This window comes from Oncorhynchus nerka, linkage group LG11 (assembly GCF_034236695.1).
Source record: "Oncorhynchus nerka isolate Pitt River linkage group LG11, Oner_Uvic_2.0, whole genome shotgun sequence".
NCBI lineage: Eukaryota > Metazoa > Chordata > Actinopteri > Salmoniformes > Salmonidae > Oncorhynchus > Oncorhynchus nerka.
Window position 1 is genome coordinate 44,338,361 of NC_088406.1, and position 26,046 is coordinate 44,364,406.

The 26,046-nt window shown below is 43.1% G+C and overlaps 2 protein-coding genes and 1 pseudogene across 4 annotated transcripts; 1 reads left to right on the forward strand and 2 right to left on the reverse strand.

Moving 5' to 3' along the window:
- Positions 1-812: 812 nt before the first annotated feature.
- LOC115136952 (golgin subfamily A member 6-like protein 24) lies at positions 813-13,233 on the reverse strand. The gene is made up of 6 exons (XM_029672881.2): positions 12,894-13,233; positions 4,630-4,670; positions 4,382-4,457; positions 3,962-4,021; positions 2,525-3,537; positions 813-2,335 (listed from the first exon to the last, which is right to left on the reverse strand). Exons 1-6 carry the CDS (start codon positions 12,937-12,939, stop codon positions 2,264-2,266), a joined length of 1,308 nt encoding a protein of 435 aa, XP_029528741.1. The 5' UTR covers positions 12,940-13,233; the 3' UTR covers positions 813-2,263.
- Positions 13,234-16,923: 3,690 nt separating this feature from the next.
- LOC115136956 (serine--tRNA ligase, mitochondrial-like) lies at positions 16,924-21,334 on the reverse strand. Of its 3 annotated transcripts, none has more exons than XM_029672888.2 (8): positions 20,941-21,334; positions 20,180-20,302; positions 19,925-19,972; positions 19,588-19,696; positions 19,387-19,432; positions 19,192-19,279; positions 18,965-19,074; positions 16,924-18,626 (listed from the first exon to the last, which is right to left on the reverse strand). In XM_029672888.2, the coding sequence occupies exons 3-8, from the start codon at positions 19,958-19,960 to the stop codon at positions 18,605-18,607; spliced, it is 411 nt and encodes a 136-aa protein (XP_029528748.1). In that variant the 5' UTR covers positions 19,961-19,972; positions 20,180-20,302; positions 20,941-21,334; the 3' UTR covers positions 16,924-18,604. The 3 variants fall into 3 exon arrangements, with proteins under 3 accessions (XP_029528748.1, XP_029528747.1, XP_064880647.1); XM_029672887.2 differs by having other exon boundaries at positions 16,924-18,659; XM_065024575.1 differs by having other exon boundaries at positions 16,924-18,659; positions 20,180-21,334.
- Positions 21,335-21,359: 25 nt separating this feature from the next.
- LOC115136955 (kelch-like protein 12) lies at positions 21,360-25,709 on the forward strand (annotated as a pseudogene).
- Positions 25,710-26,046: the final 337 nt, after the last annotated feature.

A 26,046-nucleotide genomic window follows, 5' to 3' on the forward strand; every position in this document is an offset into this window, starting at 1 on the left:
ATTATTATACAATGTAGAAAATAGTAAGAATAAAGAAAAACCCTTGAATGAGTAGGTGTGTCTAAACTTTTGACTGGCACCGTAGGTGTCAGGATTTTGTATGAATAGATAAGAGACTGTGATCAGTCAATGAAGACAACCAACCACTACTCTTATAGAAGTAACAATGATTGAAAAATATCATACACTGTGATTTTATTGATTGACATTTAGCATTTAAGACACAGCAGGCACAGATGCAGGACTCTGATTGGGCCAGTACAATTACAAATGTTGACCTCCACTAATTGGTCCTTTACATCCCACTTACAATCCACAACCCTTTTCTGATGAAATACATTTGGTAAATATATTTCTAAATGTTGAAATGGTATACATTCTTGAGTAAATCTCACAACATGTAGTGAGTAGCCTGTTTGATTCCTTACATGGTGTTGATGTGTTTTATATTAGTTTTATATGCGTCCCAACAGTTACCAGTGTTACATAATTAAGCAATAAGGCCCGAGGGGGTGTGGTATATGGCCATTATACAACGGCTAAGGGCTGTTCTTATGCACGACGCAACCCAAAGTGCCTGGATACAGCCCGTAGTATATTGGCCATACACCACAACCCCCCAAAGGTGCCTTATTGCTAGTATAAACTGGTTACCAACGTAATTTCAGCAGTAAAAATAAACGTTTTGTCATACCTGTGGCATACGATCTGATATACCACGGCTGTCAGCCAATCAGCATTCAGGGCCCGAACCACCCAGTTTATAATTGTAAATCAATGTTCGATAAAAAAGTAGTGTTTACATTTAAAAGTCAATTCATGATGCATTTTAATTACATAATAAAGTACATTTACAGAGAATCATCATCATATATTTTGCTTTAATATGTACATTTGTATAACTTTATTGGTTTGAATAAGTTGTCTTAATATTCCTCTTCTTCTTGTATTGCAGTTATTGTTATTCCTCCACATGTTATTAACCACGCAACTTATATTGATTTAACATGTTTCCTAATATTTCTTATTCAAACATGGCTGCGTAACAGTGGAGATCCCAAACTATGAAAAAGGATGACGGTGAACATCAATATCTTGCCAACTTAAAAAAAAGTTTTAGAACTGTCATTGTTTATTAGGACCACATACCAGAGATGTCTTAGTGATGTCACTCCCCTCGCTAGACTTCCTTGGCTGGTTAAGATAGGAGTGCAAAGTTGGGAGAAGAGCTGGGGTGCCACCCTGGCCATAGAAATATAATTACTAGAACGGACATTTCCATTCATTCTATTTCTATGACTCTTGACCACCTTGGTGACCCGAACTGCAAAAATTTAAAAAAATAAACTTCAGGAACAATCATGCTCTTCTTATTATAGAACATTATGTTATGACACACTGTACATCAATACCAAAGAGGTTTCCGTGGTCACACGCCATCTCTTTCTGAGGGAAGATCTCAATTGCATACTCCTCACGTCCTCATCTCCTTCTCAAAACCCATTGGATGAGAAAGACAGACGCTCTCCTCTCTGACCTCCTCCTCCAATGGGTTTTGAGAAGGAGGTGAGGAGAGAATACGCGAGGAGTATGCAATGGAGATTGTCCCTGAGTGTCACCCCAGTTCTTAATTAACAGTCTGATATTAACAGTGCATTAGCCAGATAGCACAATCCTCACATTTTGTTCATATACACATGGAAATAAATCACAGAAATCAATATGTCAATATTATAAATAACAGTGTAAGTTAATTGTAATAACAGTAATAACAGTGTAATAACAGTGTAAGTTAATTGCTTACATTAACAGTCTTAATGACCATAACAAATCTCACACATAGATTTTTAATTATTGCACAAAATATATACACGAGACATACCGTAAAGGAGATGTCTTTCCCACTTAACGACCTTGTATCATGAGATGTAGACTAACGATAGCTTTACATGTGCAAGGTTGTACATCTTGCCTACTAAACAATCTTTGATAATGGCAGCACACAGAAAGACACATCTAAAGAGCTTGTAATCTCTGAATGCAGGGATGGGGAGAAGTGTACTTGTTTGTTTTTACTCAAATGCAACTACTTACAGAACTACATCCCATCAAAAGCATTATGATTATTAAGTATGTTACTAAGTATGTTAGTTGTGTGTGTTTCTGTGTGTGATAGCATGAGAGAGAGTGCTGCACTGGGTCGTTATCTGTCTGTCTTGTGTTGTGTGCGTGTGTGTGTGTGTGTGTGTGTGTAATTTAGAACTTAACGACCCCTGTGAAGCTCCCGAAGCTCTGCAGCCACTTTTCGCAGCTCTGCCTCAATCTCCAGAAGCTCCTGTAGGCACACAGAACAGATCAGAAAGTGTGTTAGGTGCACACACACTCACACACACACACACACACACACACACACACACACACACACACACACACACACACACACACACACATAGTCAATTAGCAATTACAGTATCAGCTTTACAAGCTCAGCCGTGCTAAATCCTGTTGACTCTCGCCCACTTACTTCTCCTTCATCCTGCTCAACATCCTCCTTTTTATCCTCATCCTCCTCTTCCTCTTCCCAATCCTCATTGTTTTCAACCTCATCTGCCTCATCTGCTTCTTCATCATCGTCATCGTCCCTGTTCCTCTCCTTTTCAAATTGACGTGTCGACTCATCACTTGCTTTCTCCATCACTCTCTTCTGCTGAGGATCCTTAACCTCCTCACTCTCTCCCGCTTTCACCTTCTCCAATTCCTTGCGAATCTCTCCCTCCTTCTCACGCTCATTGTCCACTTTCGCCTCATCCCCGGCAGTTTCTCTCTTCTCCTCCTCTTTTCTCTCCTCCTCCTCCTCTTGCACACGTTTCATCTTTTTGAGGAGCTCCGCTAGTTCCTCCTGTTTTTCCTCCCTCTCTTTCTCCTTCTCCACGTTCTTCTTGCTGTCCTGTTCCTCCAACAGCTCCTTGAGCTCCCGCTCCACCTTCTCTTTCTCCACCAGCAGCTCCACCTCGTTGTTGTTCCTCTCCTTGCTGCGTTTCCTCTCTTCAATCTCAAGAATATCTAGCTGCTCTTTCTCTCCCTTTTTCTGCTCCTCCCCCTCATCCTTGTTCCTCTCCTCCTCTGCTTCTGACCCACTATGGAGCTCTTTCTCCTTCACAGACTCATACCTTTTCTTCTTCAGCTCCTTGAGCAGCTCCTCAAGCTCCCTGTCCTCTTTTTCCTCCTCTCCTATCTTCATTAGCTCCTTTGAGAAGAGCTCCTCCAGCTCCTTCGCGTTCTCTCCCTCATCCCCCCTTTTCTCCTCCAGTCTGGGCTCTTCTCTCATCTCCTCATTCGTTCTGTCCTTCATCTCCACCTTCTCCTCCTCTACCCCTTCTGCCTTCATCTCTTTCTCTCTCAGTTCTTCTTTCTCAGTGTCCTTCTGGTCATCATTCTGCTCCTCCTCCTCCCTCCTCTCTCTGTCCCTCTCTCCCTCAGCCTGGTTCTCCTCATTTCGCTTTTTCTCCCTCCCATAGTCTCTCTCTCTTTCCCTCTCTGTAAGAATAAAATATATTGAGGTGGTTAGTTACTGTACAATTTAAAGCATATTACAGCAAGTTCAACAAAACATGTTTAGGAAGATTTTTATCTTGATTTCAATGTATAATTACCTGACTCTGAAACCAACATAACATAGCAAAGTTATTGCAACAATTAGACTGTTTCTCTCAATAAGTCAGTATGTTATGATATTCCATATTACTGTGATGATGACACCATTGGCAGGGCTACTTCCAGAAATGGGCTGGTCCATTTGAAGGCCAATGGGCCTTTCTAATTTGGGGGTTTTGCGCCAAATTATAATTCAAATAAAAAAATTGACAGGTGTGTTAGAAATACTCAGACTAATTTCTGATCCCAGTCTGTCCCTGGGTACTTCAGTAGTAAAGTATTAGCTAATAACTGTAGTCAGACTTACCCTCCTGGGCCAGCTCCTGCAGCTCCCTCAGGAGACCCTGGTGCCTGTGGACAGCATCATCTGCACAACAGAACACAACACTGGTTGCTCAACACTGACCATGTCCATCTTATCAGACTAGACATAATCATACCTGTCCGCCTCAGTGACAGGTGTTGCCATGACTATTTGTAATGGAAGATTGACTAAATTGATTAAATATTGATCCACATTATAGTCAAATGTAGCAAGATGAAATAAAGGGTATTCCTCACGTACAGTAATCAGTGTCATGATTCCATTGCCATGATAAACTAAATCTCAATTTTGACGCATTACAATTATAGTGAATATAGTTGAATAAGTGCACTGTGTGGTCTAGTGCATATGTGCAGCTGAAGGAGGTTATGTCAGATAAGAGAAATAGATAGGAGTTGTCACCAGTTTTCAGTTTGTCACAGCCAGGATGTGGCACACCGCCATTACTATTCAGGGAGTCCTGAATACAGTCAGCAACCTGAGGGCACGAGCGCACACACACACACACACACACACACACACACACACACACACACACATAGACAATTATCAGTTACCGTGTCAATATCAATTACACACAATATGTTAGCAGTGTTATAATACACTCAAAATAAACATCATTGAGATAACACAAACGCTTTGTCTCTGACCTTTCCAACCTGTAGAGAGGAGGATAGATGCAGGCATCCCACTAGAGAGAGAGAGAGAGAGAGTGAGAGTAGAGAGAGAGTAGAGAGGGAGATACAAATGTAGTCTTTCCAAATAATTGTATATTGTGTCTGCTGAATGTTAGTTTTTTTTCTCTTGCTTTGTTTGCTCTTTTACACATTGTGTCTATCTCTGATAACATATGTAGCCTTAGAAATAAGGTTCATGAGGCCTCCCAAGAGGCGCAGCGGTCTAAGGCACTGCATCGCAGTGCTTGAGGCGTCACTGCAGATCCGGGTTCAATTCTGTGTCTCAGCTAGCCGCGACTGAGAAACCCATGAGGCGGCGCACAATTGGACCAGCGTTGTCTGGGTTAGGGGAGGGTTTGGCCGGCAGGGATGTCCTTGTCTCATCGCGCTCTAGCGACTCCTGTGGCGGGCCGTGCGCATGCCCACTGACACGGTCGCCAGTTGTACGGTGTTTCCTCCGACACATTGGTGTGGCTGGCTTCCGTGTTAAGTGAGCAGTGTGTCAAGAAGCAGTGCGGCTTGGCAGGGTTGTGTTTCGGGGGACGCATGGCTCTCGACCTTCGCCTCTCCCGTGTCAATACGGGAGTTGCAGCGATAGGACAAGACTATAACTACCAGTTGGGGAGAAAATGGGGTAAAAAGTTCCAAAAAATTAATCATTAAAAATAAATAAGTTTCATAAAATCAATAACTTGCTAACATCAGATAACATCATACATTAGCCATTTCTGAGACTCGATAAAATAATTCCTTTGATGAAACAGCAGTAGCAAGATAAAGATATAACATCTATAGAAGAGACAGGAATGCTTATGGGGGAGGTGTTGCTGTATATATATATTCAGATCCATATCCCTGCAATGCTTAGAGAATATCTCATGTCAAATGTTATTTAAGTGTTGTGGTTTCATCTAAAGCTTATTATTTTGGGGTGTTGCTATAGGCCACCATGTGCTAACAGTCAGTATCTAAATAATGTGTGTAAAATGCTTGAGTGTATGTGATGTAAACAGAGAGGTCTACTTTCTTGGGGACCTGAATATTGACTGGTTTTCATTAATCTGTCCTCTCAAGAGGAAGCTTCTCACTGTAACCAGTGCGTGTAATCTGGTTCAGGTTATTTATCAACCTACCAGGGTGTTTACAAACACTACATGAACAAGATCATCCACATGTATCGATCACATTTTTACTAATACTGTAGAACTTTGTTCTAAAGCTGTATCTGTACCCATTGGATGCAATGATCACAGTATAGTGGCTATATCCAGGAAAGCCAATATTAATAATATTATTTTGCTGTGACTCTTATGTGGATGATGTTAAACATATTTGTTGGTCTGATGTGATAAATAAGGAGCATCCAGGTGCTGCACTTGATGAATTTATGAAATTGCTCTTTCCAATTACTGATGAACCTGTTAAGAAACTGACTGTTAGAACTGTTAAGGCTCCATGGATTGACGAGGAATTGAAAAACTGTATGGTTGAAAGAGTTGGGGCAAAAGGAGTGGCTAATAAGTCTGGCTTCACATCCAACTGGCTGAAACCATTTGATGTTGCCAATTATAATATTTGAATGATTAGTTAATTGGCAAAGTGGGCCAACTTATGCAGGAAATGCTTACAGCGAACTGTGAGCCACCGTATTCATTCATAAAAATACAAATAATGAAAGAAAATCATTGCAAGTTTGTATTTTGTAAAGTTAATGTGGGAGAGGAGGAAAAATTATTGTTATGATTCAATAATGACAACCCTCCTGGCATTGAACACTTATATAGATGGAAAGCTACTAAAGATGGTAGCTGACTCTATAGCCGCTCCTATCTGTCATATCTTTAATCTGAGCCTTGAGGAAAGTGTTTGTCCTCAGGCCTGGAGGGATGCCAAATTCATTCCATTACCCAAGAGTGGTAAAGCGGCCTTTACTGGTTCAAACACCAGACCTATCAGTTTGCTGCCCAGCCTGGTCTCTTAGACTAGACGTAACATAGTAAACGTAAATCTGGGACACTCAGATTAGTATAATATGTGACGTTACATAAAACAGATAATTACTTAAGTAGGGTGGTTGGTTTTGAGTTCAAATCTCATCATCTACAACTTTAGCAATTTAGCTAATTAGCAAATACTCTAATACTTTTTAGCTACTTTGCAACTACTTAGCATTTTAGCTAATCCTTCCCCTAATCTTAACCCTTTTAGCTAACCCTTTCCCTAACCCTTACCCTAAGCCTTTAACCTAACTCTTAAACTTAAACGTAACCCAAACCTGAACCCTAACCTAGCAAACATTAGCCAGCTAGATAACGTTAGCCACCTAGCTATAATTCGTAACATATCATATGTTTTGCAAAGTCATAACATATTGTATGTTTTGATCATTCATAACATATTGTACGTTTTGCAAATTCGTAACATATAATACAAATTGTAATTCATAACATATCAAACGAAATGGGAGATGGACATACACAAATGAATACATAGCATACGTTTGTAACTTATCAAACTAAATGGAGTGTCACTGATTTACATACAGAATAATATGAAATGCTCTGAGACCAGGTTGTGCTGCCAGCTCTTAGCAAACTGTTGGAAGAAATTGTGTTTGGCCAAACAGAATGCTATTTCTCTGTAAAGAAATTAACAACAGCCTTTCAGAATTCTTAGAAAGGGCACCAAACATGTACTGCACTAACACAAATGACTGATGATTGGTTGAAAGAAACTGATAATACCAAGCTTGTGGGAGGCGTAATGTTAGATTTCAGTGAAGCCTTTGAGTATGTGGACACCTGCTCGCCGAACAGCTCATTACAAAATCATGGGCATTCATATGGTGTTGGTACCCCCTTGTTGCTATAACTGCCTCCACTCTTCTGGGAAGGCTTTCCACTAGATGTTGGAACATTGCTGCGAGCACTTGCTTCCATTCAGCCACAAGAGCATTAGTGAGGTTGGGCACTGATGTTGGGCAATTAGACCTGGCTCGCAGTCGGTGTTCCAATTCATCCCAAAGTTGTTCGATGGCGTTGAGATCAGGGCTCTGTGCAGGCCAACCAAGCTCTTCCACGCCAATCTCGACAAAGCATTTCTGTATGGACCTTGCTTTGTGCACAGGGGCATTGTCATGCTGAAACAGGAAAGGGCTTTCCCAAAACTGTTGCCACAAAGTTGGATTTGCAGAATCGTCTAGAATGTCATTGCATGCTGTATGTTAAGATTTCCCTTCACTGGAACTAAGGGGCCTAGCTTTAACCATGAAATATTCCATTATTCCTCCTCCACCAAACTCTATGCATTGGGGCACTTTGGAACTCAGTAGTGAGTGTTGCAATCAAGGACAGACCATTTTTACGGGCTGCGCTCTTCAGCACGCTGTAGTCCCATTCTGTGAGCTTGTGTGGCTTACCACTTCACGCCTGAGCCATTGTGGCTCCTAGAAATTCCCACTTCACAATAACAGCACTTACAGGTAACCGGGGTAGCTCTAGCAGGGCATAAATCTGTGACCGGGGTAGCTCTAGCAGGGCATAAATCTGACTAATTTAATTGTTGGAAAGGTGGCATCCTATGACGGCGCCAGATCGAACATCACTGACCTCTTCAGTAAGGCCATTCTACTGAAAATATTTGTCTATGGAGATTGCATGGCTGTGTGCTCGATTTTAAACACCTGTCAGCAACAGGCATGGCTGAAATAGCCGAATCCACTAATTTGAAGGGGTGTCCACATACTTTTGTATATATAGTGTATTATTGACGATAACCTGTTGTTGAAAAAATGTATGTGTTATGGCTTTTCCACCTCTGCCATACTGTGGATTCAGAGCTATCTATATAATAGAACTCAAAGGGATTTCTTTAATGGACACTTCTCTAATGTCAAACATGTAAAGTGTGGTGTACTGCAGGGCAGCACTGTAGGCCCTCAACTCTTTTCTATTTTGACCAATGACCTGCCACTGGGATTTAAAAAAGCATGTGTGTCAATGTAGGCTGATGATTCAACCATATACATGTCAGCAACCACAGCTAATGAAGTCACTGAAACCATTAACAGAGGCTTGAAGTCAGATTTGGAATGGGTGGCCAGCAGGGGTAAAAGTAAGGCGATACGGTCCGGTATGGTAGTGGGGGTATGCCTACTGGTAAAACGTGAGCCTATCACAAATAATACAACATGCCCCCCAAAAATATAGGCTATTACACCATTATTTAACATTACTACATGTCAGCCGCATGAGAAACTTTGTGAATTGACTGGAAACCGGGTGGCATTCGCTCCAAATTGTGTTGGGGTTTAAGGAGAACACAAATTTTTCAAGGCGGAGATGAGTGGCCGAGACAGAGATGCATGTGGACAACAGTGGATGCATCAATTCAGGCTACAAGTGTAGGCCTAAGGACAATCACAGAATTTCATTACACTATATATAGGTGTTTTGTAACAGTCTCTTTCCATTCATCAAATTGCAGGTGCACAGTGCACTGTTGGGGTTTGGATGCTGAATGTGCGTGGGTAGCCTACAGGAGTGCCTTTGTTAAGTGATGGGTGTGCCTTTGTTAAATATCATGAATGGTCGATTTTATGCCACATTAAAACACATAGGCAATGTGTCCATAAGGCTAGGGGAAGCTTCCCCTAAAGTAAATTGAATTAGATAGCCAAAATTATATATCCTTATCAGCAATGCAGAATTAAATCAAAATCATTCAAAATAGGCTACTACACCAGAAAACATCATTTGGCCACAGAGGATCATTCGCTTCTTTAAAAGAAAGCTATGGATTGTTTTAAATCACATAGCCCACAGTCCGAAGGTCCTGCAATATGGGCAGTGCGCCCTGCAAATATCAAATAGATGATTGTTGAGTTGCGACTATCAGTGAAAAGCAGAGAGGCCCAGCCAGGCATATCGCAATATTGAAAAATATAATCGCGGAAAACCTGTTTGGAAAGCAAATGGCTACCGCTGTAAAGAGATGAGAATGAAAAGACTCCAATCTGTGTTTTAGTGCCACTTTTGTTTGTTTTTGTGGAAGAATTTCCTCCTCCAGGTTAGATGAACGTCATATTGTATTTGTGTCTCCCCTTTTTGTAGGGTGATTATATGGATCAGACAACATCGTTTTCATTGATCTGTTTGTCAGTGTCAGCAGAGTAGGCTGCCCTGTCATTTTTGTAGTATAAAAAAAATGCATGCGCGCACGTGGGTGTCCCGTACCATAAGAAATGTAATCTTCTTTGACCCCTGGTGTCCCGTAATAAATTGGTCCTGAACATCTCTCAAACAAAGAGCATTGTATTTTGTACAAATCATTCCCTAAATTCTAGACCCGTCACGACTTCCGCCGAAGTCGGTCCCTCCCCTTGTTCGGGCGGTGTTTGGCGGTCGACGTCCCCGACCTTCTAGCCATCACTGATCCATTTTCATTTTCCATTGGTTTTGTCTTGTCTTCCTTCACACCTGGTTCCACAATCCCATCAATTACATGTTGTGTATTTAACCCTCTGTTTCCCCTCATGTCCTTGTAGGAGATTGTTTGATTGTATGTTATGTGCAAGTTATGTTTTGGTGTGCGACGGGTTTTGTACCCACTTTGATTATTTAGTGTATTTTGGATTTCAGAGTTTTGTGAGCACTTATTAAACGACTCCGTTTATACCAAGTTCTTTCTCCTGCGCCTGACTTCCCTCCCACCAACACACCCATTACAAGACCTCAGCTGAATCTGGTAATAAATGGTGTGGCTTTTGAACACGTTGAGGAGACTACATTACTTGGCATTACCTTAGATTGTAAATGATCATGGTAAAAACATATAGTTTAAATGGTTGTAAAGATGAGGAGAGATCGGTCCATAATAAAGAAATGTGCTGCTTTTTTGACACCACACCCACAAAGCAAGTCCTGCAGGCTCTAGTTTTATATTTTCTTGATTATTGTTCAGTCACATGGTCGAGTGCTGCAAAGAAAAACCTAGTTAAGCTGGTCCAGAACAGAGCGGCACTTCTTGCTCTTCATTGTAATCAGAGGGCTAATATTAATACTATGAATGCCAGTCTCGCTTGTCTAAGAGTTGAGGAAAGACCGACTGCATCACTTCTTGTTTTTTATAAGAAACATTCATGTGTTGGAAATGCCAAATTGTTTGCATAGTCAACTTACACACAGCACTGACACACACACTTACCCCACCACACAAGCCACCAGGGGTCTTTTCACTGTCCCCAGGTCCAGAACAAATTCAAGAAAACAGTTATCTATTATCTATGCATAGTCACTTTACCCCTACCTACATGTACATATTACCTCAATTACCTCGACTAACCTGTACCCCGCACATTGACTTGGTACCGATACCCATTGTATATAGCCTCATTATAGTTATTTTATTGTGTCTCTTATTTTTAAATTTTAGTTTGAGTAAATAATTTTTCTTAACTCTTATTTTTCTTAACTGCATTGTTGGTTAAGGGCTTGTAAGTAAGCATTTCACGGTAAGGTCTACCTGTTGTATTCCGCGCATGTGACAAAAAAAAACATTTGATTTGATTAGATTTTTATTATACAGAGCCATGAGTGCATGGAGCTCCCTTCCATCTCATATAGCGCAAATGAACAGCAAACCTGCTTTCAACAAACAATTAAAGCAACACCTCCCGGCACAACGCCTCTCCCCCATGTGACCTACTTGTTGTGTGTATGTACTGACATGTACGTGTAACTAATATATTCACACACACACTACATGCTCATGTTTTTAAATGTATGTAAATTGTAAAGTATTGTAAGTCTGTGATGTCTTTTTCGTTAAGTGTCGGACCCCAGTATGATTAACTGTCGCCATTGGCGTCGGCTAATGCGGATCCTAATAAATCAAATCAAAAACACACATAGTGAGGTGATTGAACACTGCCAGGAAATAAAAGGAAAGTAATTGAATTGTTCGGCCTAAAAGTAGCAGGGTCTATTTTTAAGGCTAAGACAGTCACATGCCAAGCAGCTAACAGGACAGGATCTTATAATCCTCCCTCAACAAGGAAGTGGAAATGTCCATGTTATTAGTTAACAGCCTCACATGGCATCTAATGAATTTTACACAAGTGCTAAACGACTCTGAGTCATATCCCCTGACATATCTCATTAAGGTTATTGAGAATGGAGGTCAATGGTAGGCCTTAATTCAAAGGTACGCGCGAACAACAGGGGCTGCAGGTTGCGTGGGAGAGAGCGCGTGTTATGCTTCCTCCTAAACTGGGACACAGGTCCTATAAAGCTGCAATCCCCTGTTGATTGGCTTGGCAGACCTCCATTCACCCTCTTTATTCACAAGGCAATTGGCAAGGAGACTGGTGTCTGTCTGTATGTTCACATGCACATTGGTGATTGTAACGCCTCTAAACATTTCACTATACACAGACCATTACCCTTAAACTCAGTTATATTTTCATACAACACTGTTATATAATACATGTACAGAGCCCCCCCCCCCCCCCCCATTCTCACAACATTACATCTTTACTCCCAAAACACTCCCTGAAAGGCCCCGACACCGATGCAAAACTGGTCACATCAAACTATGGTGATGGGGTCAATGTTTGTATATTCAAACAGTACATGGTTGTAACACCGCGCGCATTATTAATAGGTTTAACAGTTACAGGAGCGTACGTGCCCTGCTTTCATCGCGTCTTGCACGACAACATAATTTCATTTTAGGTTGGCTGATGTAGAAATACCCTTAATTTATGATGTAATTCTTACATAAGGCTATTTCCAATACACATGTATTCAATAGCATTCAATATGTAGTCACAATGCCCGGGGAAAATGTATAGCTAACGGACAGATTTTGTGACGGACTGGATAAGGTGCGCTCTAAACAAATTATGTAACAAGTCTATCTTGATCCTAAATCTTAAAAGCTAAGATATATTCTACCAATTGACCTTTTTGTACTTTTCTCCTCTTGGTTTAATTGTCGCACAATCCATTATCCCCTCCGTTTTATTGATAAGCTATATTATAAAAAATGGAAACATCCTCTAAATAACATAAACATTCCGTTTAACTGCAATCAATAGCCCACAATCACACGTTCTGGCTAATGTCCCAAGCAAAGCTATAACTAAAATTCGGCTAACGTAAGCGTTATCTAACACTGGATACGCTCATACATTGATTGATCAGCAGCCTCACAAATGAAACCCTGATTTTCCTTACCTCCACTTAAGGTCCAAAACAACGCCGTGAAAATAAAAACTCCCATAGGATCTGAATATAAAGGCCTTAAAGACAAGGAAATAACCTTGAAAGAATAATACCGCGACCTTATTCTCAAGTCGAGCGAGCAAGGACCCGCTAAAGAGCTGATAGGCGCGTAGGCTTGGCTCAAAGGGCCAGGTAAATGCAGGAGGACAGGTCGGGAGAGTGATGCCCCGTCAACGCGTAACAACTAACGCGGTGATAACGAGAGGCTTGCTCGCTCCAAGCTGAGTTGACCACATCTGACCGGAGGTAACGCCAACTCCCGGCTGTTCAATCTCTGAATCTCATGCCTCATGCTGTAGGTATGCATGCTTTATGTAAAGAGGGGGAACGGAGATTAAAACATGTCATTTGACAAGTAGTGTACATTTCCATTATGTGTTATTATAGGAGTGTCTAGCACAATTAATTACACATTTAGAGTTGATGACAAGTAATGCCCAGTCTAATGGGTACAGTATTTTGTCCACATCTTTGCCGGTGTTTTCTGGCTATTGGAGGGGCACGTTATACATCTGGGCTTCATTACCAATTCTATTCTAATCCATTTCCCAGCATTAAGGATAGGAACACAGTCATTACAGCTCTGTTTGGAGCCTCTTCACCCAGTAATCCCAGTGTGCTAGTACTTCGAGGCAGTGGGTGTGAAGGACCCTGTGATCTCGCTCCTGAATGATTAGCCCCTGATAGAGCAATCTGTTCAGCCACAGGCTCAGCACTGCACCTATGTGGGGCATAAACAGGGGCCCAATGAATAAAACCACCACTGAAATACTTATTTTCCGTAATATGCTGTTTCTGAGTATATAATAAGAGTCTAGATTTGTTAGAGCGGAATTGTGTTCTCTGAAGGTAGCCCACTGTGTGGTTGCAGGTCTGGAATTCTTTAATGATCAACACGAGCGGTGAGAAAACATTATGATCTTTTAATTTAATGCAGTTTTAATCTTTTGCGGACCAAAACAGGGCAGTTTATGATAGTGTCATCGTGACACACATTCACAAACAGTATGACGTTAATATATTTACATGGCAGAGGCAGAGCTACACAGAATAAGTCAACTTGTAGATGCAAAGGTTTCAGTTGTTCTCTTGATGTACAGTTGAAGTCGGAAGTACACTTAGGTTAGGTTGGAGTCATTAAAACTCGTTTTTCAACCACTCCACAAATGTCTTGTTAACAAACTATAGTTTTGGCAAGTTGGTTAGGACATCTACTTTGTACATGACACAAGTCATTTTTCCAACAATTGTTTACAAACAGATTATTTCACTTATAATTCACTGTATAACAATTCCAGTGGGTCAGAAGTTTACATCCACTAAGTTGACTGTGCCTTTAAACAGCTTGGAAAATTCCAGAAAATTATGTCATGGCTTTAGAAGCTTCTGATGAATGATGTCAATTAGCCTGAGTCAATTGGAGGTGGACCCTTGGATGTATTTCAAGGCCCACCTTCAAACTCAGTGCCTCTTTGCTTGACATCATGGGAAAATCAAAAGAAATCAGCCAAGACCTCAGAAAATAAAAAAATTGTAGACATCCACAAGTCTGGTTCATCCTTGGGAGCAATTTCCAAATGCCTGAAGGTACCACGTTCATCTGTACAAACAATAGTACGCAAGTATAAACACCATGCAGCCGTCATACAGCTCAGGAAGGAGACGTGTTCTGTCTCCTAGAGATGAACGTACTTTGGTGCGAAAAGTGCAAATCAATTCCAAAACAACAGCAAAGGACCTTGTGAAGATGCTGGAGGAAACAGGTACAAAAGTATCTATATCCACAGTAAAACAGGTCCTATATCAACATAACCTGAAAGGCCGCTAAGCAAGGAAGAAGCCACTGCTCCAAAACCGTCATAAAAAAAGCCAGACAACAGTTTGCAGCTGCACATGTGGACAAAGATCATACTTTTTAAAGAAATGTCCTCTGGTCTGATGAAACGAAAATAGAACTGTTTGGCCATAATGACCATCGTTATGTTTGGAGGAAAAAGGGGGAGGCTAGTGTTAGTGTTGCATCAATTGAATCTGGTATCAGGACAAGTAGAACACAATCTAACAGGAAGTGACTTGCTTTCCTTTTCCAAACACAACCAATCAAAATGCTACACTTATTCACCAGGTCACACACACACTCCTCACATGTGCAAACACTAATAGCTTAACTGATCACTAACCAATCACTGCTTTACTGTAGTATAGGCCTATAAATAGGTCAAAGGTCAGATTACCTGTTTTGAACAATGGATGCCAACAATGGACAGAGAGCAAGAGGTGTAGGAGGGACAGGAAGAGGAAGAAGAGGACGAGGGCAAAGAAGAGAAGGAAGGAGAGCCATCTCTGATGAGATTAGGGCAACACTTGTTGATCATGTGATCAACCACGGTTTGACCATGAGAGAGGCTGGACTGAAAGCCCAACTTGAGTCGATTTACAGTGGCGTCCATAATTCGAACCTTCAGAAATGAGAACAGGTATGCAACTATCTAATGACTATTTTAGCATTACAGTAATGTACTGTAAAATACGTATGACTGCATAGTATTGCATAAACATTTGTAACTCTAAGCCATCCATTTACTGCACTGCATTGAATGAATGAGGTTGGTTATCATGCTGTACTACATTTTGTTGTACATTGTTTACAGTTCCTATGCTGAACACATACTGTGTTTGAATTCTGTACAGAGTGGAAAGGCAAAGACATCATGGAGGACGAGGACGCTTGTTTACAGATGTACAAGAGACTGCAATTATAAATATGGTTTTGGCCAACAATGTAATTGAGATTTGAGAGATAAGAGAGCATATCTGCCCCCCCCCCCCCCCCCCACACACACACCATATTTACCAACATCAATGCTGTCAGCCTGCCGACCATACAACGCATCCTCCAACGGCACCGAGTGACGATGAAACAACTTTACAAGGTGCCATTTGAGAGAAACTCTGACAGAGTCAAGAATATGCGACATGACTTTGTAGAGGTATGTATGCAACACTACTTCCAGTACTTCAGACATACCATATTTCCTCATCTGTATATCCTTTTGTCTTTTACAGAGAGTATTAGAGCTGGATGCCCATGAAATTCGCCATGAATTTATTTATGTGGATGAGGTTGGCTTCAACCTCACCAAAACCAGGCGCCGCAGAAGAAATGTAATAGGACAGAGGGCAATTACCAATGTCCCTGGACAGCGTGGGGGTAATATAACTATGTGTGCTGCCATCACTCAAAACGGGGTCCTCCATCACAATGCCACACTGGGTCCGTACAATATGCTCACTTTTTTGCATGCAATTTACACAATGCTTGTCCCTGATCCAGATCAGGAGCCTGCTAGATTTGTGGTTTTATGGGCCAATATTAGTTTTCACCAGGCTGTTCTGGTCCAAAACTGGTTTGCCATCCATCCACAATTTTGTATAGTTTTGTACCTACCCCCATATTCACCTTTTCTAAATCCCATAGAGGAATTCTTCTCAGCCTGGCACTGGAAAGTGTATGATCGCCAACCCTATGCCCGCATGCCGCTTCTCCAGGCAATGGAGGACGCATGTGGGGACAGAGAGGTTGCCTCTGTCCAAGGTTGGATACGCCATGCTAGGAGATACGTTTTCTCTTGCCAAACATCGAGGGAAGTATCATGTGATGTGGACAAAGTATTGTGGCCAGACCCAGGCCGGAGAAGAGATGAAGCGTAGCTTAGCACTGGTGACTGCCCCCCTCCCCCGGGACCCCACACACACAATTGTGTTCTTTACTGTATTCTAAAGAATATACTTTTGGTTTACATATGGTTTTGTTGTATGCTACTGTATACAACAGTAATGTTTGGCCTAATAAATATTTTCTGTTTCTACATTGCATTGGTGTTTACAGTGTACTTGTTACCTCTCTCAGCAGATTACTTTCACTGTAGAATATTGTATTGAAATGTAGATATACGCCTATGAAAGACCAAAGAGCTTCAGATTTAAAACAACAGTGTTTACATGGTATATCCAAAAATGTACTATTATGAAAGTAGTGTTTGCCATTTGATGCAAATGCTTCATTCTGACATGTGTTTATGTCATTTTGAATGCAGTGTTACATTTTGAAGGAGATGTGAGGCATTTTGCATGTGCAGTTTTGAAAATTGTGTGTAGAGATTTGAAAAAAAGGAGACAGTTTTGAAAACGTGTGTAAGCAGTTGGAAAAAACTGTAAGTAAGCAATAAATGGTAAATGCAATTTTCGTATATACGGGTTCAATGTGTCACCACGCAGGGTTAACAGAGAACTAACTAGAAGTAAGTATACAGCTGTTCTTATACTGTTCTATATACAGTAGAGGCTGAGCGTAGTTTAGACTTGCTCAGCCTATCGTAGGCGCTCAGGCTGGTCCCCGCCTCTTGATGCTTCTTGGAGTCCTCCCTCCATCGATGTATAGATTCTTACTGTTCTGGTATCACACTCTAGTTGCTGCAACTACTCCGTTCCTGTTATCTTGTCATTGTGTTACTCAGTATTTATCCACGTCAGTTAAACCTTGTGATGAGCCTCCCCTCCCTGTACCCGCCTATCTATAGTTTTGCAACATACAGCAGTCACACCACGTTGCTCAGTTCTTGTCACACACACAAACACAAAGACAAAGCAGCTGTTGAGCTGTTATCTACAGTTTTGCAACATACAGCAGTCACACCATGTTGCTCAGTTCTTGACACACACACACACACACACACACACACACACAGACAAAGCAGCTGCTGTTCAAACAATTCAATCTTACGTAATATGGTAGCGGGTTATAGAGCATAAACATAAATCCTCACACTAGCAAGCCGAATAACACCATCCCAACGTGAAGCACGGGGGTGGCAGCATCATATTGTGGGGGTGCTTTGCTGCAGGAGGGACTGGTGCCCTTCACAAAATAGATGGCACCATGAGGAAAGAAAATTATGTGGCTATATTGAAGCAACATCTCAAGACATCAGTCAGGAAGTTAAAGCTTGGTCGCAAATGGGTCTTCCAAATGGACAATGACCCTAAGCATTCTTCCAAAGTGGTGGCAAAAGAGTTTAAGGACAACAAAGTCAAGGTATTGGAGTGGCCATCACAAAGCCCTGACCTCAATCCTATAGAACATTTGTGGACAGAACTGAAAAAGTGTGTGCGAGCAAGGAGGCCTACAAACCTGACACCAGCTCTGTTAAGAGGAAATGGGCCAAAATTCACCCAACTTATTGTGGGAAGCTTGTGGAAGGCTACCTGAAACGTTTGACCCAAGTTAAACAATTTAAAGGCAACGTTACCAAATACTAATAGAGTATGTCAACTTCTGACCCACTGGAAATGTGATGAAATAAATAAAAGCTGAAATAAATCATTCTCTCTGCTATTATTCTGACATTTCACATTCTTAAAATAAAATGGTGATCCTAACTGACCTAAAACAGGCCATTTTTACTAGGATTAAATGTCAGGAACTGTGAAAAACTGAGTTTAAATGTATTTGTGTAAGGTGTATGTAAACTTCCGACTTCAACTGTAGATGGAAAGGCTTCAGTTATTCTGTTGATGTAAGAGTGTTGGTGCATGATGTCATCTGGGCTTTGGGACAGGGCGGGGCATGCGATTGGGCTGGTTCGGTCCGATGTATTTCAAAATCACCTCCATCCCCGGACAGGGCTGCGAGGCACAAGGCACACACACTGTCCCTTTCTGAAAATGGACATGTGAAAAATCTGCCGTTTCCAGCTACAACAGTCATTTACAACATTAACAATGTCTACACTGTATTTCTGATCAATTTGATGTCATTTTAAATAAAATAAAAAAATGCTTTTCTTTCAAAAACAAGGACATTTCTAAATGACCCAAAACTTTTGAACGGTAGTGTATATGTAAATATATGGCTATGGTGTGTACAAATGTCAAAATACACTGTACAGTGCAACTCAAAGCATAAGCTATGCATCTATCCAGCAACATTGAGTGTATGCAGAGAGCCAGAGATGAGCACTGACCTATAGTGGAGCTCCAGGGAGGAGATCTCCTTCTGCAGGGACAGGAACTCCTCCGGCATCTGAGAGCTCTCCTCCCCAGTCTCATCTGCAGTCACACCAAACATCTCCACCTGGACAGACACAAGCAGAGGATGAGGACACAAGGGTACTTTAACACCACAGATCAAATACGGTGGACGACTTGGTCCTTGGTTGATTCTAAAAGATTTGGCTTTGTTTCCCGTTACCTTGTTGAAGTGATGTACTCTGTAAAGGCCCCAAGTCTCTCTGCCGGTGTCCGTCTCAGCCCTGTAACATGTGCTACTGCACACAGGCCTACAATGGAAAAATCGGACCATTCATCTCTAATAAAAACACATATACACTTGTATGTTACACTGGGTTGTCAGCAAATCAAACCTAATACACAGAAAGTGCCTCACATGACAGGAAGGTCCTTCCAGTTAACAGCATGGTCCATAAAATAACCTAGAAGAGAAAAGGAAACTTTGTTGATACAGCAACAACTGCACACTAGTATATCGCTGCTAGTCATTCTGGTTTTTCCATGGCATGTCCATTCCCACCCACACAGGTGACCTTACCCCACAACCTCCCCATCGTAGCCTAACTCATGGCCTCACCTGCTACGCCCATCTCCCCCGTGCCAGCCAGGTTGAGGTCAGGGAAGCAGGTGGGGTCCAGAGTGTACACCTGAGACCTGTGGGCATGAGGCTGGATTTCACAACCCTCCTGTATGTATGTATGAGTGAGGAAGATTGAGAGAGAGCCAGAGAAGGAAAGAGAAAAAGAAAGAGAGAACGTGTCAGTTTGGAGAAATGTTACTTGTGAAAACTGGCTCAAAACTAGGTACACACATCTCTGAATGCTTCACTCTCTTTTTCCAGTTTGAATATTGTTATGCATGCATGTCTGCCGTGCATACTGTAGTGTAAATGAAGGATAGAGTCAGATACTCACAAATACAGCCCCCTTCAGCATGTCTGGCACAACCATTGGTATAAACCCCTGAGAGAGAAGGAAAAAAACAGATTTGCTTTCAAAGTAGGGAGACATTTATTCATCACTGCTACAGTTGTTATGATGTATATAGTGCTGTTTCAATTTGTTGTTTTTTTATGACCATTTTCATTATTTTATTTCACATAGTCCTGCATGTTGGTATTCAAAAATGTCTCCCTATAGTTAAAGGTCTAGTAAGGTGTGTATTCTCACCACATTGGGGTGTGTGGTGTTGGGCAGCCTCAGGGCTCAGCCATAGTGTTCTCGGGGGTAAAGCTGGCTCAGCCGGTGGCGGATCTCCCGATCGTCCTTCGTAGCCTCCTTGAACTCAGGAATCTGAAGAAGATAATGGTTTACTTACTCCACAAGGGTATTCTTTCTATTCAGCCTTGATGTTAAGTGAAAATACCATAAGGTCACAGCAGGCAAGACAGAACATACAGTACATTAGCTAGGGCTTTCTTGTTATTCTGATCCTGTGAAGAGAAGGAAAATGCTGATCACAATAAGCCCACAAAATAATATCTCATCATAACATGAAAACAATGTTTCGAGGCACAGTTATTGGCATCATTGTCAATATATCAACTGACCACAAGAGCCCGAACTCTGTGATTATCACTTTCTTCTGCTCCTCCAGCTGTGAGATTTCCTCAAGCACCACCTCAAGTTGCTGCCAAACACACACTTGCAACACACACTTGCATCAGAAACACACCACTGACGTAGGCCTATAGAGACCAGGCAATGTGATTGATACAAATGCAGTAGCCTACACTGCCACATCCAGGGAGGCTGTATTCATATGAATGTACTTCAAGGCAAATGACAGACAGAGCATATGAAAGCACAGAGGCAATCTCTCTTGCACATCAAAGACACTTCAATGACTTGATGGTCAAAGCGCATGTAACTAGGCTGCATCTACAGTATTCAACATGGTGTGGTGAGATGGGATATACAGAAACGCTTACAATCTCCCTGACATCTTCTCCCCGTAGATCCCCTTTCCGAGTCTCCACATTGGCAATGACTTTGTCACTTTCCTCGCGGACATGTTCGTACAGACAACTTCGCATCTCATGTGTGGAGCGGCTGGGGGTAAATACTTTCGTTCCCTGCCTTGTAAAGCGTCTTGAAATCGGTTTTAAGACGTTCTATGTGCAAAGCCGGGTAACCATGCCAATGCAAGTCGCCATGTTTCAATGCGGAAGTAGGTTGGTAAATAGAGGCGGAACTAAATGAGATAGCCAATGAAATGACGGGACCTGAAAATTAAATGAGCAAAATCTGTAGCAAATGTATTGTTTAGAAAGTAGAAAACAAAATATCGCTTAAATTTGCTTTAGTTATCAAATAAGGCGCACGAACGAGTCCAAAACAAAACGTCACATCCGTGCACCGGTTCAAAGGCTAGCCAATGAGACTAGCTGAACTATTGCATTGCGGTAATGCAGTTGGGACAGGGGGAAAAGTGAATTGTGCGGCCGACAATAGTCAGGCAGGTCCTGGGACAATACAACCAGTTTTTCATATTTTTAACAACTGTAATGCGTTTGAGTTGTTTGTATTTCTTGCCATGATTTACTGATTCCCCGGATAAGACAGAAAGGGGTGCTTTGGCTGCATTCAGCAGTTGCTAACTAACGTTAGCTAGCCGCAGCTGGTTCTGAGAACCATGAGCCGTGCTGCACCCCACACTGGAGGCCGTACTCATTCAGACCAGGACAGGCGGATCGGAGGGTGGGACACACGGATGGCAACTGTCAGCTTCCCTTCTTGACTGACTACAGACAATCGGGCTTAAAGGTGAAGCTACTAACTGTCTGGCCCCTGGTGACATACACACAATCGGAGCCCAGGACAGGACCACCAAGTAGGGTAGTCTCCCTTTAATCAAGGTAAAGTCAACAACATTGTTGTCATTTTGTGTCACTATTCCTGAATGTACCCTGTTGATATTCTCAATAAGAAAGAGGACTTGGGAATGTTGCCTTTGAGAGCTAATTACTCTTAAATAGATTACTAAGATCGAACTACATCAAATCATAATTATAACTGACCACCATCTTGTGTATCTGGCTCCTTGAGACAGAAATAATGTTTTTTGTTGTTAAAGATTCCTGATATTCCCATGTATATTATGTCAACGCTTGACTATCTTCAGATGAGTGCAGTCCGTGGAGGAACGAATACCTGGCGGCCACAGCCCTGGCAGGATGGGGACAGTGGGGGCGGGGAGCCCCTCTCGGACAGCGACTCCGAAGAAGAGGACTTTCCCGACGACAGCACCACTCCTTTAGGAGACTACGTCACACATGGTCCGGTGGAATGGGAACATCCAAATGAATGCATCACTCATGTGCTGCCTATATCATATAAGTCTCTTTCTATCTCCTCACTCTTTACTTCTTCTCTCCGTCAGGGTTGAAGCAGCTACTGGATGCTCAGCAGCTGTGTGATGTCACTCTGTTAGTGGAGGGGAAGAGGTTTATGTGTCACAGGTAGGGTCAATGATCTTCTCTCAATTCTAGTGTACTATAGACATCCAGACAGTGCATGTTGCTACACACAAAGGAATATGTGACACATACTCAGATGCCTGCTGCCGTTTCAGTACTCCAGTGTCCTGCAGTTCATTGTAGTTACACCCTATCTCACCCTTATGTGAATGACGTCGTGCTTCTGCCTCTCTTCAGAGTCCTCTTGGCAGCCGTCAGCCCGTATTTCCGTGCCATGTTCACTAGCCCGTTGGTGGAGTCCCGTCTCACTGAGATCCGATTGGAGGAGGTGACGCCGTCAGTCATGGAGACTGTCATCCAGTTCGTCTATACTGGGGAGGCGGGACTCTGCTTGGACACGGCCGAAGACCTGTTTGTGGCGGCCAATCGGCTTCAAGTAATGCCCCTGCAGGACCTGTGCTCTAGGTAACTATATAGTCAGTGCTGCCTGACACAGATAGGTTGTCTTTTCCCCGGTCCAGAATGCTGCTGATACTCTTAAGCCTGTGCAGTTCAGTAACTGACAGAGTTTTGATAGCATTTTTAAAGGCCATCTTTTATTGTCTGGTTTTCCATCCTCAAACATCAGTGTGTGTCCGTAGGTTCCTGTTTGAACACCTGTCTGTGGACAACTGCCTGGGTATGTACTCTCTGGCCCGCTCCCACCACGACCAGCTGCTCCTGAGGGCCTCTCTGAGGCTGGTGGCCCAGCACTTCCCCCGCGTGGCCCGCCAAAAGGACTTCCTCCTGTTGGACCCAGGCACCCTGGGCAGCCTGCTGGGATCTGACCGCCTGGGCGTAGACTCTGAGGCAGAGGTGTACGACGCGGCACGCCGCTGGGCCGAGCACCGGCCCCTGGACCGTTACAGCCACATGCCGGCCCTGCTCCACCACCTCCGCCCCGGCCTGCTGTCCCTGGAGGAGAGCCGGCGGCTGAGCCAGGAGCTGGGCTCTGCGGCAGCCGGGGAGGGCCTGGGAGGCCCACTGAGGCCCCGGGAAGGCATGTTCGAGAAGAAGATTGTGTGTGTGGACCTGAAGCCGCGGGAGGACGAGTCGCTGAACGAGAGGGACTTCACTGTGGACTGCTTCGACCCGCGTACAGGGAAATGGGAGAAGCTGGCTGCCCTGGGCTCTCTGCTGTGCCCAGGTTGCACGGCCATCGGGGGGCGGCTGTTCGTAGCGGGGGGCATCCTGCGGGGGGGCACGGTGTCCACGGAGGTCCATGAGTATGACTCTGTGTTGGATCGCTGGCAGGAGCGGTCGCCCATGGTGCAGCCCCGGGCCATGCTGGGTCTGCTGGGCTGTGGGGAGTCACTCTACGCCCTGGGGGCTGCAACAGAGGAGCCATGCTGGACTCCTGTGAGATCCTGGACCTGGCCACTCTTCAGTGGGGCCCTGGGCCCCGTCTGCCCCTGCCGCTGCGCTCCTTTGCCTGTGCCGCCCTGCGCGGCCGCATTTACCTTCTGGGCGGCACCACGCTGGAGCAGAACCGGGCTGTGGTGCACGCTGGCGTGCTAATCTATCACACCCTGACTGACTCATGGACCCGTGTGGGACTGGACTCTGGCGCCACCTGCCTGGCCGGAGGGGTGGCAGTACGGGGAGGGGTCTGTGCCATCGGAGGCTACATGAGGGACGCCACAAAGTTTATAGATGGAAACTACACCCATCTGGAACCTCTGGATGCCACGGGGCGGGTGCTGTTCTTCAGGGAGGGCCGGGGCTCAGGGGTAGAGCGGGAGGTGACTGGGGCGGTGGTGGCAGAGAGGAGCGGGGGGAGCGACCGAGCCCCTAGTCCGGTGGTTTTCCCAGGGCTGCCGAGGCGGATCGCTGCCGGGGGCGTGGCCAGGTGGAAACGCAGGATATACGTGCTGGGCGGGGAGAACGGCTCCCGTTTCTATGACAGTGTGTACTGTTGGAAGCCTGGCTGGCGCAGCTGGGTCCAGAGACGGGAGAAACTACCCGGGGACACGGGGGGAGTCAGCCAGTTCGGCTGTACCACCCTCAAGTTCCCCAAGAAACACATCCTGTCCCGACTGAGACTGGCTCGGGAGGACCGCAATCCTGATGATGACTAGCCACAGCAGGACTAATGAGCTGTGGCTAAGACCAGCATTCTTGGGGTTTCAATAATGAAATGAAATGTTATTAATTTTTAACACTTGAGACAGTGGGGGGGAAGGGACTCGCGTCTGAATGTAACCACCGTATGCCACAAAAATGCTCAAGTCCTTCTCAAAAATGATTTGAATGCATTTAAATGGTTTGAAAATTGTTTGCCTGTTGAACACACATCCTCAGCCTTTGCCAATTTATAGGCCTATGCAGCCGTTAAATTCCTATGTTGTGAATGTTTGGCAGGGTTTACATTTGTTTATTGAAATTTGATGAGGTGTTTTCATTTTTTTTTTTTTATCCCAAACTTCCTGAAATTCACCAAAGGATCCCACTTTCGTGTAACTTTAGTCTTTCACTATTCAGTGATTCCAGGGTCCCATGTTCATTAGGCACCAAACAGAATAAAATGAGCTGAAACAGGGAAGGTCTACCTACCTGGACTTGTCCAATGACCTATACATTCATTTTTGGTTTGCGTTGCAACATGTTTTGTAATTTTTTTTTCTTTTTTTCTCTCTAATAAACATGACCTAGATTTTAGTCACTTGTTATTTTTGGTCAGTTTCTCTTCATCGCTATTCACCCTAACACTCCTCCAATCAGATCGTGTTATCATCAGACGCGATAGCGTGGTTTCGTAATCACTATTGCACCCAAGTCTCCACACTCAAACAACTGTGTAATCCATGCTAGAATTTTAAATATTAAGGTCTTAATACAATTCATTTCTGAAAATTCTGTTTTTTTTTGGTTCAGATTACAGACCACATAATTAGATTTAATTTCCAGATGTATGGGTTACTTACTTACCACGAGCAGGCAGATCCTGCAGAATACCTGACACCTTTTGGTTTTTAGACGGGCAAGTTTATTTTGGATTTTAGTTTAGCACGTCCCTTTGCTCCATAGAGCTGTGTGAAGAGTGCAAATGTGTTAGGGAGTGAACGTTGGATTATGGTATGTAAACAACAATGTAACAACAAGGGATCCCCCCAATACCTCATACCCTTTAAGAAAAACATCACCTTACTCATGTAATCTGATTTATGTTTTTGAACTGAAAGACAAATTGATAATTTGATGACAGTTATTCTATCAAATGATTAAAGGACATATTTGCTTAAGATTTCTGGGATTATTCTCCTGTTTTACAATGTTCCTCTCTGAGCTACGACAACAGGTCCATCGGTCCGTTTGTCATTCTGTCATTTTGTATATGTTACTAAAAAGAGAAGAAATCATTAACCCAAGTCACATTTAGAATGGACGGTCTCGTAGTCACTCATGCAGACATCTCGTAGTCTCGCTCAACACATTTACAGCAGGGTCTTTGTAGTTGTGTATCCTTTGGTCAGAGACCAATATGACAGCGGATGTAGTCTTTGTTCTTGCTTTAGGCACATTTTGCGTCACGGTAAACCAAATGTTAACACCTGTAACAATTGAATTAAGTTACCAATA